Below are 17,951 nucleotides of genomic sequence, written 5' to 3' on the forward strand. Positions count from 1 at the left end.
CGGAAAAGAGTCCACTCTTGACCAGCGAATGTCTTTGATGAAACCGTATCTGTCTATGTGCTGTTCCTGTTCATTCGCTTTTGCCGTGTTAACCCTCGTCCCTCATCAGGACACCAGCGTAGCTAATTAGGTATTCCGCGCGCGCCCTATGCCGCAAATCTCATGAAACTAACTCCGCACTCCGCCTCACGCAACTTGCTGCCCAACGGCCTACCGCAAGCCAACGCAGTCTCAAATCCATAAACGATAATTATGTTCCTCGATCCCAAGCAAATTCGCAAACGCAGCCTTCGCCCAGGCGCCGTTACTTCCTCTAATCGCATCAAACTTGGATATCCGGTCCTGTCGCAGACTTCAAGTTTCGTCCACTTGTTTCTCTACCAAGTATCCGCAAGTCCGTTGGTAGATTGCGCCATGCTTGTATCACCCCAAGGCGGTGTAGGGTCCCAGGCGCCCGGCATGCTCTTGCTGCTGCCGGAGCCCTTGCTCATCTCGGTGCCGGTCGGATTCCAGCCGTCTCCAGCGGGAGCAGGCCCCCATCCGCCGCCCTCACCCGCCGTCGTGGCATTCTTATCACTCTTCTCGCTCTTCTTTGACGTTTGGGAAGCGTTGGGGCTAACCGTCATCGGTCCAGTATTGTTGTCGACGATCCAAGCTGGGTTGTTGTCGCCGCTCCCAGCATTCCAGGCATCGTCTTTGTTTGAGCCCTTCTTGGAGCTCTTCTTTGAACCATTGCTCTTGTTGGAGGCGTTACCGACGGGGCTGTTCGTCGAAGGACCAGCGTTGTTGTCCCAACCTGAGTTCGACGGCGGTGCTTGGCTCTTTCGTGACTGATGCGAGTTGTTGGAACCACTCGAGACAACCCGTCCAGAAAATCCGACATTATTGCTCTGATTATCCCAATTGGGAGGTGGCTGCTGGTTGCCACTGGCGCTTCGGTTGCTTCCTCCCCCGTTTTTGCTTTTGTTCGACTTCTTCGAGCTGTTCGAATGATTAGAGGCTGTTGCCCAATTATTGTAATTGCCTCCTGTAGCCCAGGTGTCGCCTGTGTTACCGTTAGAGGCTCCCCAGCCGTCTGTGTTCATTGTCTGGTTATTGTTTCCGTTGTTGTTGCCCGAGTCTCCCCAAGTATTGTTGTTTGTCGTCGCTCCCCAGACATTGTCGCCGCCAGAAGCTCCCTGAGCAGCATCGCCCTGGGTATTGCCTGACGAGCCCCAAGGATCATTGCCGGTGTCGTTTCCTGACGTGTTCCAACCGTCATTGTGTTGGCCAGTGCCTGAATCGTTCCAGGTGTCATTTTTCTGGTCGTTGCCAGAATTGTTCCAGCCGCTGTTGCTTCTGCCACTCTTGTTGCTTCCTGATCCGCTCCTATTACTTCCTGAACCACCTGTCGTTCCCCAAGCGTCATTATTGCCATCACCAGTTTGACCCCAGGCAGAGTTACTTCCTGTGGTCTGGGGCCACCCAGAGTTGCTGCCCGCTTGACTCTTCGCGGGTGTGCCCCATCCGAGGTCTGGGTGCTGACCACTGGGTATAGTCTGCCAATCGGTGGTCTTCTTGGACCCCCAAGACTTCTTGCTCCCGTTGTTGGATCCCTGCTTGCTCCCAGCTTGTGAGCCGTCTTTATTGGGACTAGACTTCTTGCTGACGGTGTTCGCAAATTCGGCCCAAGGCGTGTTCGGATTGACAGTCAGACTGATGTTGATGGGAGAGGCTGGTGCAACATTGTTGTTCAACGGCTGGACCTTGGCGCTCTTTGCAGGGGAGGGAGCTTTGGCGCCCGCTGGACCAACATTCGTTTCCCATCCCTTCTCTTTGCTGTCTCCTGCCTGGTTGGCCCCTGACATCTTCGGTGACCCTTTGACTGAAGAAATCTTGACTGGTGACACTGGAGCCCAGTAAGGCGGTATCTGCGGCATTTGCATCGGATCAACCGGGGCCATCATCGGAGGTCCTCCTGGCATGTAGGTGACTGGAATAGCACCCCATGGCGACTGGCTCTTGGAGTGGTTGTCGCCAGGATTCACAGTGTTAGAAAACCCGTTGAAGTAAGGGTTCTGCAATGGATGAGGCATGCCTAAAGGCAGAGTTGCCTTGGAAGGATCGCGCGCGGGATACAGTAGTCCATAAGGATTGCCGTATGCTGGTCCGTGATAGACTCGAACGACGCCGTGCTGCGAATCATGGAAAGCATTCGGTCGGGGGTCCTTAACCCCTTCAATGGCATGCTCAACCTGTAGAACCTCAGCTCGGATGGGCATGATGAGGTTTGGGCGGCGGAGATTGGGAGGTAAGGCGGCCTCGGGTCTCAATTTCTCGGGCTCGCGAGCTTTCTTGGCCTTTTCTTTCTTCGTGTCGTTCTTCTTGGCTCGCTCCTTCTTTGTCGGGCCAACATTGTTAGGCTCGACGTCTGCTGCGGCCGTTTCCTTGGATTTATTCGCGCTCTTCTTGCTCTCCTTCTTGTCCTTTGTCTTCTTAGGAGGCGGCGATGCCTCATCCTCGGTCTCTGTATCGGTCTCTGTCGTCTCAGCATCGCTGTCGTCGCTCTCCGATGATGATTCGATTACCTTCTTGCTCTTCTTGTCGACCTTCGACTTCTTCTTTTCGTTTGGCTTGGACTCCTCTTCAGAGGTTTCAGCCTCAGCAGCCTTCTCCTTGTCGCCTTTTCCTGCCTTTCTTAGTCTCCTGCGCCCTATCTTACAGTCCCGGCACTTGCAGTCCGGATCGGGTTCTGAATCACCTGAAGATTCGGCGTCTGAATCGGCCGCTTTCAATGCGGGCTTGGGTGCTCCCTGAAAGCGCACCTTCTTGATATTGGATGGTCGGGCAGCAGAGCTCTTGCTCCCGGCGCGTGGATATGTGATCTTGACGGTGTCCTCTTCAGACTCCTCGTCAGTCGAGATCTCGACGCTGATGCGCTGTCGGCCAATCGATGTCTTGCGCCTGCGCCGCTGAACTGAGTCGCAATACTCCTCTACGCTGACTCCAAGAGCCCATTCACAGAGCGTGGAACTTCTGCCCTTAACCGTCATGGCAGCAGCGACCTAGACTAAGTTAGCCGTGCATGAAAGTTTGGAGACTTAGACGTGTTTGCAGATTACAGGAGGGTCTGCAGAAGAAGAATTCGCTCAAAGTCAGTGAGGAGGAAGTTTTGGTTGTAGAGGAGCTTTTTTCTCTGATGTGGACTTGGAAAAGCGCGGCAGAGCAGCAGTTGCGTGAGGCAAGGGGAAGTTGGTCTTTATCGCCTCAAATTTTGGGAAGGAACAACCTCTGCCACCTCCCACCTGCCAGACGAGCTTTTTGGGTCGCTATAATTCATGACTGATACAGAAATTGAATAACGGGAAAGAGCGTATTTCAAGCAGATAGAAAGATTGTTTTCCAAGACGATAGAATCATCATGGCACCTTTGCCATTCTCACCAAGCGGGCTAGGGTGGGTGGCAGATTTTATTACGTCCCTTACAGAAAGTACGTCACTAACACATCTGAGTCGCATGCGAAGAAATTATCCTGAATCTTGGAGAGCATCGCGAAAAGGTTGTGCATTTTCTTTTTCAACTACGGAAATTCCAGGTTTGGAAGAACTGGGCCGGCATCTGACAATCACGGACCGTCGACGTGGAGACTGCCTCCGCTCTTATATCAAGAAAGCCACCCATCTCTCTTGTGGCACGCACAATTGACGTGATTTCGTCCAAATGTGCCTCGAAACCATGAACATAAGAAAAGTCCAGCCATCCAATTTACCCTCGTCCTGTCTCCCAGTTCATCCCAGTATCTGCCGTGGAGCTGGCTCTGGACATTTCGTGTCCAATTATGAGAACGCGAGGCAGTTCTGGATTGACATCACGTCAGTATGGCTATCATCACTTCTCTGGCACGAATCCAGCATACCTCGAAGACTGGAAGTCTAGTTGGGAAGTCGTCCGGGGGCGTCCGAATGAACTACCAAGATCAGCAAGATGGCTCGGCAAAGAAGTTTGATGAGGAAACTAACAAGCAAATTCTGCGATTGTCATCGCTTACAGTTCAGGTCTCGGGGACCTGTGATGTAGGGTATCGCTGCGCGGAGTGAGTTGACTGTCCTAGAATTGACAAAAAGGTTGGACTTACAGCAAATAGTCTGCCTAGTTGGGCAGACGAACGGCGTAGAAAAAGCCCTCGTTAGTGACATACCAGCGACAATCGCCGAGGTTGTCAATAGTAAAACGGTTGCGCTGGGTCCAATTACCGTCAACCTCGCGAACAGGATAATAACGAGACGGGTCGTCATCAGCAGGCTTGAAGTCCTGAGGCTCAAACAAGCCATTGGCGTAGGCGAACTGCGCCTGTTCCATGGCTATCTCGCCAGCCGTCTTTCCAAAGCCAGTGACATCAGGAGGAAAACCACCATTACCTGCAAAGACGGGACCGCCGCCACCGCCCATGTTGGGGGGCATGTTCATGCCCATAGGAGGAGGACCCTGGAACATGGGGGCGCCGTTTATGACTTGGGGAGGGCCCTGGAGCATGATGGGCGGGTTCTGCATGGCCATTCCAGGCTGCATGATAGGCTGCTGGGCGATCATGACGGGAGGGTTGGGAGGAGGAGCTTGGCCGATGTAGGTGACGTTGTTGGGGGGCGGCTGCTGTGATCCCAAGTCAGTATAGTTTCGTCTGAGAGTTGGCGAGGCAAAATGAATTGATAACGAGAAGAAGGTTGCGAGCAAACAAACACATGCCAAAAACCACTTGGCTCTCTGCGCCAATGGAAATTAGAATTTTGAGATGTGTGAATGTATGGTGACTTGCATAATAATAAAGGACGAGGGGCGCATTCAGCAAGACGGGAGCAGGCTGCTGCGCAACGAGGGTAGTAGTGGCAAGTGGGAGAATCTGAACTTGAGGAGGACCGACATGGTAAGCATAGCCAGGGTGAGGAGGCGCGCCGTTGTCATAGCGAGGCACGTAGACGTGCTGCATGACGCCGTGAGAAGTGTCAGGGACCGGCGGCTGGAAGTGAAGACCTCCGGCAGGCGGAGCGACGTTCTGGTAGTCGGCCATGTTGACGTAGGCAGGAGCTTGAAGACCAAACGGATTGAATTTTCCAAAAGGTGCGAAAGCGTTCGCCTCAGCAGCGAAGACGGGATGGGTCGAAGTTTGGGGGATGAAAGGGCCGTAGGTTGGCTGAGGAGGGACCTGGCCGAAAGGTGTTGAAGGTGGAAAGTTGTAACCAAGATTGACCGAGGCAGAAGGGTTGGAGGATGTGTGAAGGAAGACGCCGGGTACAGGCTCCTCGTCTTCGTGGTTGTCTGAGGCAGGAGCGGTCGAGGCGGTCGAGGTGGTCGAGGTATCGGGTCCTTGGGTGATGGGGAAAGGGCTACCAGAGCTGTGGCTGCTGCCCTCCTTGAAATGAACCTGGCGAGGTCCACCAGTGTTGTTGGCACTCGTCTTGACCTTGGGAGACTTCATTTTTTCGGCAGGGCTTGGCTGGGTAGTGATATTCAGAGTCGATGTTGATCCTGGCCAGCCTCCTGGGAAATGTTTGATTTGATCAGGGGTTGAAGGGTCGAGATTCAAGAAGAAGCTTCCAGCGCAGGGCTCGCCTCAAAGTTGAAAGCTGGATTGATGAGGTCTCCTTCACTCCATCTCAATCTGAAGTGAATGGGGCCAAAGTGAAGTTTGTGGAAGAGATGGCAAGAGGAGAAAAGAAAAGACACGACCCTAGGGCCAGGTCCAGAAAAACCTCACCCAGCCGCATTGAAGCCATCGCGGCCTGGTCTTTTCGGCCTGGACTCCTCAGCCATAATATCACACCACGACTAAGCGGGGATGAGGCTACAATAGCAGCGCAAAGAAGACAGATTCAAGGGACGACGCCTTTGTGGCGGTCCCCGTGGAAGCACAGCGAGATCAGAGGAAGGGGATGTAGAAAGAGAAACTAAGGGAACCGTGAAACCATCCACTTACTATCTCCATGACATATCGCTGACCATCCCACACGTAACGGTATACATGAGGGGGATCTTCGTTGTCGTAGTGAGCGCCTGAAAAGGGCCAGCAGCCACACATCTTGACCAAATCGTAAGGGGTTGGATTGTTGTCGGAAGAAGCAGGGCCAGAAAAGTGGTGTTGATCGGAAGAATAAGTGTAGCCTGGCCACATACGGGACGAAATTGTGACGACTGAGAAGCCAAGTGAAGACCGGTCGCTCCCACTCTGGCGACTTTTTTGCAACCCATGTTATCCATACCACCTGCTCAATGCAGCAAGGCAGGCACCATTTGCCTCACGCTCCGTTGTAAATTACTAGAGAAGGGAAGAGAGATCAAGACGGAAAAGCACCGATTCTCCTGGAATGAAACCGCAATGCTCGCGCTGCGTCGCACGGAGTTCGACGGCAGAATAATGAAATAAGGTACCAGCGAAAAATCCAGGCAATTGTGTTGTTACACAAAGGCAACTTGGCTAAGAAGAGAAACCGAAATATTCTACAGAGACGAACGTTTCAACAGCCCGAATGGCAAGCGAAGTGCCGCCGTTTTCCACTAATATCCTTCGACCTGGGCTAGAATGTCCTCATTTAATCATTCAAAGTCCCGAGGCCATTCTCCTCGTCCATCTGGAGATCGGTGGCCTTAAAAAAAGGCAAACCTGCCAACATTGACTGGGTCTTCCGGTTGGCCAGCGTTCTCGGGGACAGAACGCTGGAAATCCCTGAGCCGCGGCAGCTCTTTCTGCAGTCTGACTTCCCAAGCCTATGTCTCCGGAACGGTTCACCTAGTCAGAGATCTGCGCCGATTTTCACCGAGTAAGGATACTCACCTTTGCCACGGCGACGACCTTTCTTCCGTTCTGCACGTCCTTCATCATGCCATCGAACGAATCTGCATCGCCCAGTTCCTGCTGAGGCCCCTAAAGCTCAGGGCGGAATATTGACTCGGCGTTGTAGAAGGTGCGAAATATCCATTTGCCTTTCTTCTTGTCAAGTTCCTCAAGCCATGCCTTGTAAGTAATTGCACTTCCCCTGTTCGGGGGATGGGGACTGTTTTTGGCGGCGAAGGTAGCAATGTGAAGATATAATTGATGAGTAGTTGACCAGGAGTGGATGGAACGGGTCGACCGAGAATGGATGCGTTCAATGTTCCCGATGAAAGGCTCGAAGGTGGCCCAATTTGGCCATACCAGCATATCCAAAGCCGTCGCGCCATCTTCGCCGAGATGAACGATCGCGATCTTGAAGCTGTCATGATCAAGGAGGGGATACGCGTGGAGAGTTTCTAGTCTGGCTAGGGCAACCGCCTGAACCTAAGTTATCGGCGTCAATGCAAAACTTCTAAAATTGACTGAAGATGTGCACCAACCTTCTCATCTAGCCAACTAGGGTCGTGGAGAGATCGGGGTCTCGGTGGGTATCCTGCTCCAAGCCTCAGGAGCTCTTGGTCCAGGAAGTTGTGTAGAGACAGCATGAACTCGATCGACCTTATACGGATTGTGTCCTGAAGAGCGTCGGATCGCGCTTGCAGGCTGTCATGTAGGTACTGCTTTCCCTCTGGAAGCGGGCTTGACGTGTCGCTGGAGAGGACGATGTGACCACCGAATTCGTCATCGACGCGCAACTCACCCGAAGGTAACGGAAATTGAAGGCTCGTGAGATCGCTACGGCGGAATCTTGCCCGCATGTTGTCCAGCTTGAGCTCAACGAGGCCGCTGGCTACATCCTTGAAGATTGGCCGTTGTGTCATAGTGTTGGTAGTCGAGTGATTGTCGACGCGAAAGTTCGTGAGTATGTCGGGAGATGAGGGAGCAACTATTTGAAGAGACCTACCGAAAGTGGTGTTGACGTGGAGGGAACAGGCACCCCCCTCCGATGATGGCTTTCAAGGCAAGAAATTGCGCCTGAAAGCAAGCACAGTTAGCATTCCTCCAAACGAGTGTGGCAGTATTGTTGAATGTCTTTTATTTTTTTTGGTTGACGAGTACTGAACGCCCACCACTACCACCCAATGATGCGGTCGTCTAATGCTTCTTCCCAGATACTATACACGGGTCCACTAGAGGAGAGATCGTCCGTCCAAATGCCCAAGACTCCTCTAAGGCTCTCTAAATTCCTACTCAAACAACAGACAGAAGAAGCTCGTATCAAGCGAGCATTGCCATCCACAGATCCATGGTGATCCGAAAATGATAAAAGAGTTTCATTATTGGTGGGGTTCAACGAGGAGAGGTCGTGAGAGGTGTTATGTCGTGAAATTACAAATGGGCGTGCTCTGAAGCCGTGGGTTCAGGGATGGCGAAGAAAGTTCGGCGAATAACCTAGTCGAAGCGTAAGAGAACCAGAATCATAATTGCGTGCAATTTGAAAACTTACAGCCCAGGCACCGGCTACGGAGGCCACAATACCACCAGAAATCAACATGGGCCGCACACCTCGCGTACTCTTGAAAACCATTCCGCTCAATCCGCCCGCCAAAATGGAGTTCGCGGCATCGTGCTTCCCTCTGAAGTAGCCGATGCTGGAGTTGAAGAGGTTGTAGGTGATGGCGACCACACCGGCCGAGTTGCCGAGGAAGGGACCACGGCGGGTGACGGCGTTGAGAACCGAGTTCAGACGCAGCTTCGGAGGCTGGTTCGCAGACCTCCTGAGGCCCTCCTGCATACCCCAGGCTCCTCCTATCGACAAGGCCGCCAAGTATGTGACACCGGTTCCGTAGCAGAGATCATCCGTAAAGCCTCGGGAGGGGAGAACGGACTGGCCGCCGGGCACATCGTTCAGAGCGGCATCTTCGAGAGAGAGGTATTCGAGAGTGTCCTTGTTCAGGCCGGACAGGGGGTGTAGTTGTGCGGGGTCTGCAAAGGCAGAGCTCTGGAGGAAAGACTCGACACCAGATCCTGCTGACGGGTCGAAATGGGTGGGCGCAGTCTGGAGGGTTGTGGGTGCTTGAGATGGCGCGGGGCTTTGCGAGGCGCCCGTCTCCTTCTGAGCAGACTTGCGTCCAGAAAACGTATCCCAAAGCGACGACATGGCGAGAATCGTGGACGTGGCGAGTGGATTGATGCCGGGGATCGGAGTTGGTCAGAGGGCAGGAGACGTAGGCTTGTGCGGCCGATGATGGAAGCATCGAAAAAATTTGGGCACTCAATCGCGACTTGGACCGTGCGTCCAAATGCGGGAAAGTGACGGATGCGACCTGCGGAATTTTGGCATGGGCCCACTTATCCCGGTCTTGGTTCGGAGTGGAGGGACTGTGATGGAAGGTCATCGGCGGTTTCTTATCGATAAGGCCTGAGGGAAGATAAGACGATAGCACCCTTAGGTAAGCTGCCTACCTGGAGTTTCCCTTCCTGGTCTTGATGGGACGATGGCGGGGATCTCGAGCGTTTGCGGCCGGTCTCCACCCGACCCCAGGCAACGACAGGCAAGCGGCAGAAGGCAGGGCGCAAGGCACTGCCCAACTCGTCTTAAATTAGCGAAAAGCAAGTCTCAACGACATCTCATCCCAGCACCAATAGCAACATGAACCAACGGCTGCTGATCCTCACAGCTCAGCCCACCGACAACATTGTTGGTTCCATGTGCATGGCAAGCCAGCCAGCCTCGCGAATCCTACACTGCTCCAACCGTCATCCTCCTCATGCTAATCCCCCCGTCTGAGACAGTAGTCCCAGCGAGCCCACGCCAGGCTCATGTTAGCTGCTCAAAGACAGATGCTGGCGTGAAAATTTGAAGCATCCGCGACATCCTTCCAGGGGCGGGCGAGGCAGTTCTCGTGTAGCGATACAATGTCTTGCTCGGCAGGCGTCTAGGAGAATCACTGGCTCGTCGATCTGCACTTTGCCGCCTCGGACGAGCTGTGCCTTGTATTCGAGCGCAAACATGCATGGCTCTCATTTATGTGTCACCGGGCTGAACGCTTGGACGAGGAATATCGTGCTGTGCCGCCTTGAGAGTTACATTGGAGGTTGGATTGACAGTCGTTGGTGCCTGGTGTTACCAGTCTGCTATCGCCCAACCTTGTGTCTGTGAGCGTTTGAGTCACATACTTAAAGGCAAACTACATTCCTTTACTACTTTTGAGGGTTGCTTCCCCGTTATCTTGGTGCATGTTTCAGTGTGGCCTGCTCAAGGTCCTTGGCACATTCGTCCTTAAAAGACCGCGTGAGACCACCTCGCAACACTCTCGACGTAGACTCCCAATTATAATCTTATTCTTGTCAATCGATCGACACGATGCTCAAGTTTGTCAGCGCAGGCGTTTGGGGCCTTCAGGTTTGTATCCGGCTACTGTTTTCTGAAATTCTCCGACTAACACCGCGCAGGCCATCATGGCGATCGTTGTCCTCGCCTTATCCATTGAGCTCACCAAGCCTCTGCCACCTACCAATGGTAGCGCGGAAACCGAGATCGACGCACCCACAACTACAAAATACAGCGCGTTCTGCGGTGGTTTCGGACTGGCTGTTGCAATTCTCGGCATCATTGCAACTTTCTTCGATGCTATCCCTGCGATTATTGTGATGGGTGCCGATGCCGTCAGTGGAATACTGCTTCTTGCCGGTGGCATAGTACGTTATACAATGGTTGACGTTGCAAATCTCCAATTTCTGACAATAATAGGCATTCGCAATTGGCCTCCGTGGGGTTGACTGTGGCGCTTCCACCGGGACGAGTCCGCTTGAACTCGTCAATAACGACATCATCAACCGCGGCATGATCCTTCTCAACAACAAGAAGACGACCTACGCAGAGCTCTGGCAACTTCAAGCTAACTGTAAGAAAGCAACGGCTGATCAAGCAATGCAGTTCGTAACTTGTGGCTTTGTCCTGGCAACGATTGCTCTAGTTTTCTTGGTCTGGAGGAGGAACCGCGCTGGTGGGGGAAGGGCATATGTTTAAGGCATTGAGAGATGTCTTCCGGGATGATGTGTTGCGAATCAACAGAGCTTGTCGAACAGTCGAGCACAGTTGCGCTGGTCACCTGGAGCGTTCCATGTACTCATCTCCGGTTGTGGATAGGTTTAGTTAACGGGCGGGCGGGGGTTAATGTCGCGGTCCAGCATTGATGTCGATTAGAGCGTGGCACGGGATACGTAGGATGTTATTCAGATGTTTAAAATGCGGGCTCGATTTTTGGTGCCTTACGGCCACCTACTTTCGTCTGGAAGATACTGTTGCGTTTACCTAGCTTACCTAAGTAAATGTTACTGTGTTTGTCCAAACCACGGCCTCACGTCGGAAAAATCAGAGCGAAATCTCCACGCAGATTCGCATAGTGGTCGGCGTTGCATGGGCAGCGCAAAGTTTTACAAACGGGACGACGCCGTAAAGGCCAAGGAATGGCGGGGTTTACTACAATAATTCAAAAAACAAATCTCAAAATAGTCTGTTGAGACCACCCCACAGTCAAATACCAGGAAAAGTCGTCGTACTCGGCTGATAAGGAAAGGTGTTCACATGGGATTTTATTTAGGGGGCCGGGAACGGAAGGAAATCCACGGAGAACAGGACAACCCTCAGCAAGCCGCTATGCGGAGCCGCCATTAGAATTAAAAATACACATGACGGTGTAAGTTTAACCCAACTGATGTAGTGAAGAAGAGAAAAGAATGCTAGATTTCGCATCGCGAGCAGAGATTTTATGGTCGACCATGGGTGGGGCTGATTGGGGTTCGGCGCTAGCAAAACCGCCGCCAGTGTTTCTCCGGCCTCCATTGGGCCGTGCACGACGAATGGATCCACATTTGGAGTAGAGACCCTGTCCAGTACCGCTACCATGACGCAGGACCTGTATGGCCTGACACAGAAGTAGCTGTACAGGCAGTCTGTGATTAACGATGGAAGAGCCTGTCGATTGAGCTTCCAAGGAACGGACGTGGTTATGTGACGATGACGCGCGCCGTAATAGCGTCCCCTGAGTCCAGAGGCCAGCCTCAACCTCATTTCCTCGTCACTCGAAGCCATGACCTCCCATCTGCCTCATACATCGAGGGATAAGGTAGCAAACATCAACAGAATCAACAGACTGGAGAAGCAAACATGGCGCCGGTGCCCCTGGACCCAGAAATCAAGTGTGTTTGTCTACTGTCAAAGGAATGGTTGATGATCGACATTCTAACGCAGTCTACAGATACCTGCCTTTGAGCCTGGTGGGCGGCCACGCGCTGACGGTGGCATATCTTGGTTTCACTGTCGCTCAGAGTTTGTACAGATCATATCGAGATCTCCCGCCGTCCCAAGGAACAAGAGCAAGACTGGTTCGGAGGTCAACTCTTTCGCCGCTTTTTGCGGGCCTCACTCTTGTCAGCCTCTCACTCGCAGGTTACTGGACATTGAGCTACGCAAAGCTATCATATCGTGTCTGGGCCGATCAGCGCGGAGTGGAATCCCCAGCTAGGTTCGCTGTACCTGGGTACGTTTCTTTGTCTGGCTCGCTGACTGACCGAACTTTTAGGTTCTACGGCAACAACGGGGTCTTCCCTTACGGCGAGAATGCCACTCAGGTTTACGTCGGTCGCTGGTTGAGCGATACTCCAGTCCATTTGGACGCCCTGGAGATCATCGCGGAGAAGGCTCGCCGGTTCTGGTGGGGACAGCAGATCGAACTCGCGACAATCTCCTGGAGCCTTCTGCTGGCGGTCGAAGGCCGAAGGAGGAGCATCCCATCTCTGTGGGCGTATCTCGCTTTAGCTCATTTGGTTAACTTGTCGTTCGCGCAAAACCTCTTTTACCTGGCGTTGATTCTTACGCCAACTCCGGCTCAGTCTGAGGATGGGCAACAGCCAAGTACGGCATTTGGACGCCTTCGCGACAAGGTCTTTCCTCCTAAGCCTGCAGACTGGTTCCCTCACCCGGCGCTACTCCTCGCGTCCTTTTGCCTGAACTACGTGCTGATATACTGGGCACCATCAACAACCGGAACAATGACGTTCAGAAACATCGCAGTGTTGGGAAGAATTCTGACGTTTGCGCCCGTCATAATTCCAGCCGTTGTTCCGGCCAGTTGGGGAACGGTGTACTCTAATCACCATGGGGCATACAGGATCGTCACTGAGCTATTCCGATTTCTGTCCACGGCGAGTTTCGCATTTCACGTCAAAGGGACTGCCCTTGGCCTGCTGTACAACGCACCGGACGCTCACTATCATCGTCATAGTCGGTTCCTTCCCTTCGACAGAGAAGAGCGCTCGACGTGGGAGCGAACAACAACGGCTCTCGGCAAGGTCCTGGGATCGGCATCCGACCACCCCGTGGTAGCAGGCGTGGCATGGGACGTTTTGCTCAGCGGTGCCAGCCAAGGTTTATGGGTTGCCACACGTGCGCTGGATGTGGACGACATTCTGGCCTCCTCGACACCATTCGCGCAGAAGAATGCCCCGAAGGCGCAGCCACTGACCAGACTGCTGGAAGGTAACGACAAATCAACGCCGGAATCGGAAACGGGCAGCCACACCAGCGCGATCTCCACGCGACGCAGGGGCCGCCCAGCGAAAGCGAAAACCGGCGAGATGACAATTTCAAAGACGGCTGCGGCCGAAGGGAATCGCCGAACCCGAGATCGCAGAGCCACGGAAGAAGTTGACGAGGTACCAGAGGATGCATACGAGCCGAGCGCTGCAGAGAGCCGCTCCGCGGTCGAAGGAGATGAGATGCCTGATGGTGACTTGGATTGGGAGTCTGCAGCTCTGGCATGGGGCCTGACAGCTCTCGGCGGCTTGGGATCCAGCAGCGCTGGGGTGTTCGGTGCCGAGTGCACATCGAGATGAGCGGTTGAAACGGATGGGGAGGGCGAAATACACTTAGCGGCCTTGAATGCCCGTTCACAACGCAAAGCTCTTTGTCGGCTTGCATCACGGTTTACCTGGACAAATGGTATTCGACAGAGCTCGAGGACGGCCACCGCCTGAGGCTGGTGGCCGGCGGGCGGTTGCCTCTTAGTTGAGGGTGGCGTTCCGGGAGTGGTTTGGCAGATTGGAGATAAATGCACCAATCGAACTTCTTTCAGCGTCCACGCGCGGATTTTTCCTCGTCCTTAAGCCTGCGAGGTGTCACTAAATGCACCCTTACGTTTAAGGTGCCTGGCACTAAGTAAGACATGGCTCGCATCCAGACCCCCCATCATTGAGCGGCCTAGCCGGGACCATCGGAGACGGTTCGACGTCTTCAAAGAACACACTTTGGAATGGCCGTCTTTCAGAACAATGAGTGCTGAGGTCGAGTCGAGACCGTCAGAGACCAACCCCGCCACGTTGGGGATCATCTTCGATCAGCGGCGAGCAGCGAACATCGGGCTTTCTGATTTACAGGCGCCGGAGACAAGCGAGGACTCCTTTGGTCGAGAACGACCGCCGGGCCAGAGGTTTTTGGAATGACGTCGGCCCGCATCGAGAGCACCCACCCCGCAAGCACCTGCAGAGGCGTAGCGCCTTGCAGACTACCACCCATCCAACCCTAGGCACGTAACGCGGACACAGCGGCAGCAAGCCCAGAAACCGATTCTGGGGTGGTGTGATGGTGTTAGTCTCAGGCCCTGTTCTTCAGACTCAGCGGTGGTGAAAGCACCCCAGAAGCTTGACCCCACCAATGCAAGGTCCAAGAAGGCCATCGAACGACGTGCATCCCACCATCTTGGATCGACCTAACGGTGCTTTCTTTGGCATTGCCACATCCGTCTTGCAGCCAGTCATTCTCAGTATTCTTGCCCATCTTTGTTAAATACCATTGGCATCCCCTTCCCTCCCAAATTTGTCCCAACCACAGATCAGCACCCGCAGCATCTACAGGTACCCACGGACTCTCATCAACTTCATCGGTACCAGTCCTTGTCTAAACATCTCCATCAGCACCTTATCTGTGGCTGATCGACACCATTCTGTCGATACTACCCACACCTCCGACATCTGAAATATTCCTCTCCCGCCAGCCACATCCACTATGGCCATCCGTGACCACTTCCGCCGCCGCAAGTCCATCTCTGAGCCTAGCCAAGGAAACGGCTGCTCATCGCCGGAATCCAAGTCCCCTGGGGCCCTCCGTCTCGCCAAAACACTGCGATGGTTCTCAAAGGAGGAGAAGCCGGAAAAGAAGGCCGCCAAGGAGAAGCCCGATCCCCGCGAGAGGCCTTTCAGCGAGACCAACCTCCGCCACCAAGAAATTCTCAACGGCTTCACGCTCACCTTCGGCAAGAGGCAGCCCAGTCGCGACACGCGGTCAAGCTACTACAGCATCGGCGTCAGTCCCGGTACCTCAAGACACAACAGTGTGGACGAGAGCCCGCGCCGGATAAATTCAGTGGTGCGCGAGGGGCCGTTTGTCCGGTCTGTGCCGGAGGAAGATGAGAGAGTCTAGGAACTTATGTCTTTTGGGAGGAATCACTGTCGTTAATGAAAAGCATTGCATCGGAGTTGGTATTGGCTTATTAACGGGAAAAGACGATTGTCCTTGGTGGAAAACACTATCTGGGAGGGAAGATTTTGGATGCTGTCAAGGTGTACGTACATGTGGTGACCACGCTGCATATGGCATTTGCAAGGACCTGGGATACGATCAAGCCCCAGGCCAGTATTAAATCAAACGAGTAATCTTCTGCACGCAAACACTATCTCCGAGATAATCGACATCTATGATGATTCTCACAGTTGTAACTGTAACTTGGTGGGTGGTGTTCTTCCCGTTCCCAAAATGCGGTGTCCAAATACGCTGTGATTATCATCATGGCCTTGATTGTCGCTATCGACGAACTCGGCACCTTGGATCATACGGCTGTCCTTCTTGCCATCTTCACAACGCCCATCGATAAATGGTGTCCATTCTGTTGCCTTGAACAACGGTCAACTCGGGCGATATCCATACATGGTTATTGCGGGTATTATGTCCTTGCCGACCCTCTTCCTCGTTGTGCCCTCGGCGCACCTTCCCGTCGCGACCACCATTCTTTCTGTTTACACTTTTCGCCCCAAGGACCGTCAGCCTCGTCACTTTCCATCAAAACCCTCGAGGCTGCGACTCACTTGGACTCGACTACCACCCGCACCGCCCACCTCGGCCATCTTCGCCAGCTTCCTCTCCCACTATCCTACCCCCACTCTAACCAACAAACCCCTCTAACCTCTAAATATCAGCCACCTTCCAAGAACAAGATCCTCACTGGCCTAAGATAATTACTTCGTTGGTTGGTATCTTTCTGCCCGTTCTCATCTTTACCAACCCATCCATCATCTTCCGTGCTTCCCACCAAGCGTCAACCGACCAGCACCTTTCACGCGGTATGCTTGAGGAAGCATTCGCGCTTCTTTTTCCAACAGGCACAGCCTGATCCAAGTGAATCTGTCCAGAATATTCAGTGGCCGCACTCATCTGAGAGTGAGTCTCTAATACACGTCTTACGATTTCTTGGACGGCAGCCATCAACACACAACAGATGCCTTAGCACCTATCGTGAGTTACCCTTTGTTGTCGATAGCTGGACTACGCTGATCTGAAGTAGTGCCGCCAGCTTAACAAACTGAACCAAACGCGCAGCAGTCACAAGGACCTTGAGTGATAATCACGATCTACCTGTCCGCCATCCAGTTTCAACCACGAAGCCACATCTCAACAAACCGATCAAATCAACAACAATGGCATCCCTGCAGCCCACCTACGGAGGATGGTTGATCAAAGCCACCAGGGATTGGTATTTCCTGGCCATGGAGAAGGTCCCTCAGAAATACGGTCTCTCCAAGAACGCCCAGAAATTACTGCAGTACTTGGACGATGTCAAGGCGAAGATGATGGACGAGTACGAGCTTGGCCGGATGGTCCGCATGAGCAACGAAAACCGCAAGGCCATCACCGACACCATCCGCAAGGTTGCACTCCTGATGCAGAAGCAGCCAAAGGAGCAGAAGAACTGTATCAAGCTGATTGAGATGTGCACTGAGATCCTGGACATCGCTAGTGAGTATCAGTCAAACCCCATTCATTAGGCCTTTGACCGTTGGGCCACTGCATCCTTTGTTTTCTTAGAGGGCATGTGCTGACTTTCACACAACAGACCGCCCTCCTCCTCCTGCAGCATTCCCCTTCATGAAGTTCCCCCGGGAAATCCGAGCCCGCATCCTCGACATGATCATCGACCAGCATGGTGACACTGGGAAGTTGCAGCCGGTCAAGTGGGGTACCTGCAACTGCGTCAACCCAGAGAGGGAGAAATTCCCGGTGGTGTCCAAGGCTCAGAAGAAGACGTTCAAGCAGCTTGGCATGTCGTTGGGTGACGAGTTCTATGACGTCCTGTACAAGAAGAGAAACTGGTACTTCTCCTGCTGTTGCACGCTCAACAAGGCACTCCAAGGCAACACCAAGCTTCGGACGTACTTGCGCAACGCGCATGTCCACTGGTGCGGCCCCATGGCCAACAAGGCATTCGAGAACCTGGCCAAATGCACCAGCCTGAGAAACCTTACCATCAAGATCTCCAAGGCGACGATGACCATTCTCAACACGCGCGAGGCTGGTTTGGCCAGCTTCTTCTCTCTGAACAAGCGGAGACTGATGGACTGCCTCGGCGCCGACGAGCTCCTGCTTATTCACGGCCTCGAGGAGGTCCATGTTGAGCATGTCAGCTCGGTCCAGAAGGACAAGCTGAACGAGTACGATCGGCAGGGTCTGCTTTCGCTTCTGAAGGCCAAGTGCAAGGATCGCTTCTGAAGGGATCGAAGGAAGTGTGTGCAGAGAACTGGACGAGAAGCAAAATAGCATGTCAGGGCGGTATTGGGTCTCAAGTTTTGGCATCGAAATACAGTGGGAAGGGCCAAACACTGGCGTTGGGATTCCCGAGGCGATGGTCCATACGGATATGGAGGAGACTCTGGACATTGCAACGGAGACAGCAAATCATACTAGTAGCCAGAAGTAGGCAGGTATTTGAAGTCTGAATGAAACGAATCGCAATATTGCAATTGGCTGTCGGGAGACCGGTGATTACGGGTTAC

General features: G+C 53.4%; 7 protein-coding genes across 7 annotated transcripts; 4 read left to right on the top strand and 3 right to left on the bottom strand.

Moving 5' to 3' along the window:
- Window positions 1-377: 377 nt before the first annotated feature.
- Window positions 378-3,032, bottom strand: COL26b_005648 (uncharacterized protein; the record flags this gene model as incomplete). Its single annotated transcript, XM_053178488.1, has 1 exon — window positions 378-3,032. One exon carries the CDS (start codon window positions 3,030-3,032, stop codon window positions 378-380), a length of 2,655 nt encoding a protein of 884 aa, XP_053037499.1.
- Window positions 3,033-4,031: 999 nt separating this feature from the next.
- Window positions 4,032-5,453, bottom strand: COL26b_005649 (uncharacterized protein; the record flags this gene model as incomplete). Its single annotated transcript, XM_053178489.1, has 3 exons — window positions 4,032-4,064; window positions 4,148-4,630; window positions 4,899-5,453. 3 exons carry the CDS (start codon window positions 5,451-5,453, stop codon window positions 4,032-4,034), a joined length of 1,071 nt encoding a protein of 356 aa, XP_053037500.1.
- A 2,781-nt stretch (window positions 5,454-8,234) lies between these two features.
- On the bottom strand, window positions 8,235-9,006 carry COL26b_005650 (uncharacterized protein; the record flags this gene model as incomplete). The annotated part of the gene is made up of 2 exons (XM_053178490.1): window positions 8,235-8,297; window positions 8,353-9,006. 2 exons carry the CDS (start codon window positions 9,004-9,006, stop codon window positions 8,235-8,237), a joined length of 717 nt encoding a protein of 238 aa, XP_053037501.1.
- A 1,206-nt stretch (window positions 9,007-10,212) lies between these two features.
- COL26b_005651 (uncharacterized protein) lies at window positions 10,213-10,878 on the top strand (the record flags this gene model as incomplete). Its single annotated transcript, XM_053178491.1, has 3 exons — window positions 10,213-10,251; window positions 10,302-10,547; window positions 10,600-10,878. The coding sequence occupies 3 exons, from the start codon at window positions 10,213-10,215 to the stop codon at window positions 10,876-10,878; spliced, it is 564 nt and encodes a 187-aa protein (XP_053037502.1).
- A 1,140-nt stretch (window positions 10,879-12,018) lies between these two features.
- COL26b_005652 (uncharacterized protein) lies at window positions 12,019-13,745 on the top strand (the record flags this gene model as incomplete). The annotated part of the gene is made up of 2 exons (XM_053178492.1): window positions 12,019-12,050; window positions 12,434-13,745. 2 exons carry the CDS (start codon window positions 12,019-12,021, stop codon window positions 13,743-13,745), a joined length of 1,344 nt encoding a protein of 447 aa, XP_053037503.1.
- Window positions 13,746-14,913: 1,168 nt separating this feature from the next.
- COL26b_005653 (uncharacterized protein) lies at window positions 14,914-15,327 on the top strand (the record flags this gene model as incomplete). Its single annotated transcript, XM_053178493.1, has 1 exon — window positions 14,914-15,327. One exon carries the CDS (start codon window positions 14,914-14,916, stop codon window positions 15,325-15,327), a length of 414 nt encoding a protein of 137 aa, XP_053037504.1.
- A 1,271-nt stretch (window positions 15,328-16,598) lies between these two features.
- On the top strand, window positions 16,599-17,667 carry COL26b_005654 (uncharacterized protein; the record flags this gene model as incomplete). Its single annotated transcript, XM_053178494.1, has 2 exons — window positions 16,599-16,917; window positions 17,015-17,667. 2 exons carry the CDS (start codon window positions 16,599-16,601, stop codon window positions 17,665-17,667), a joined length of 972 nt encoding a protein of 323 aa, XP_053037505.1.
- Between the last annotated feature and the right edge of the window lie 284 nt (window positions 17,668-17,951).

Source organism: Colletotrichum chrysophilum, assembly GCF_026319265.1.
Source record: "Colletotrichum chrysophilum strain AFK26 chromosome Unknown scaffold_39, whole genome shotgun sequence".
Classification (NCBI taxonomy): domain Eukaryota; kingdom Fungi; phylum Ascomycota; class Sordariomycetes; order Glomerellales; family Glomerellaceae; genus Colletotrichum; species Colletotrichum chrysophilum.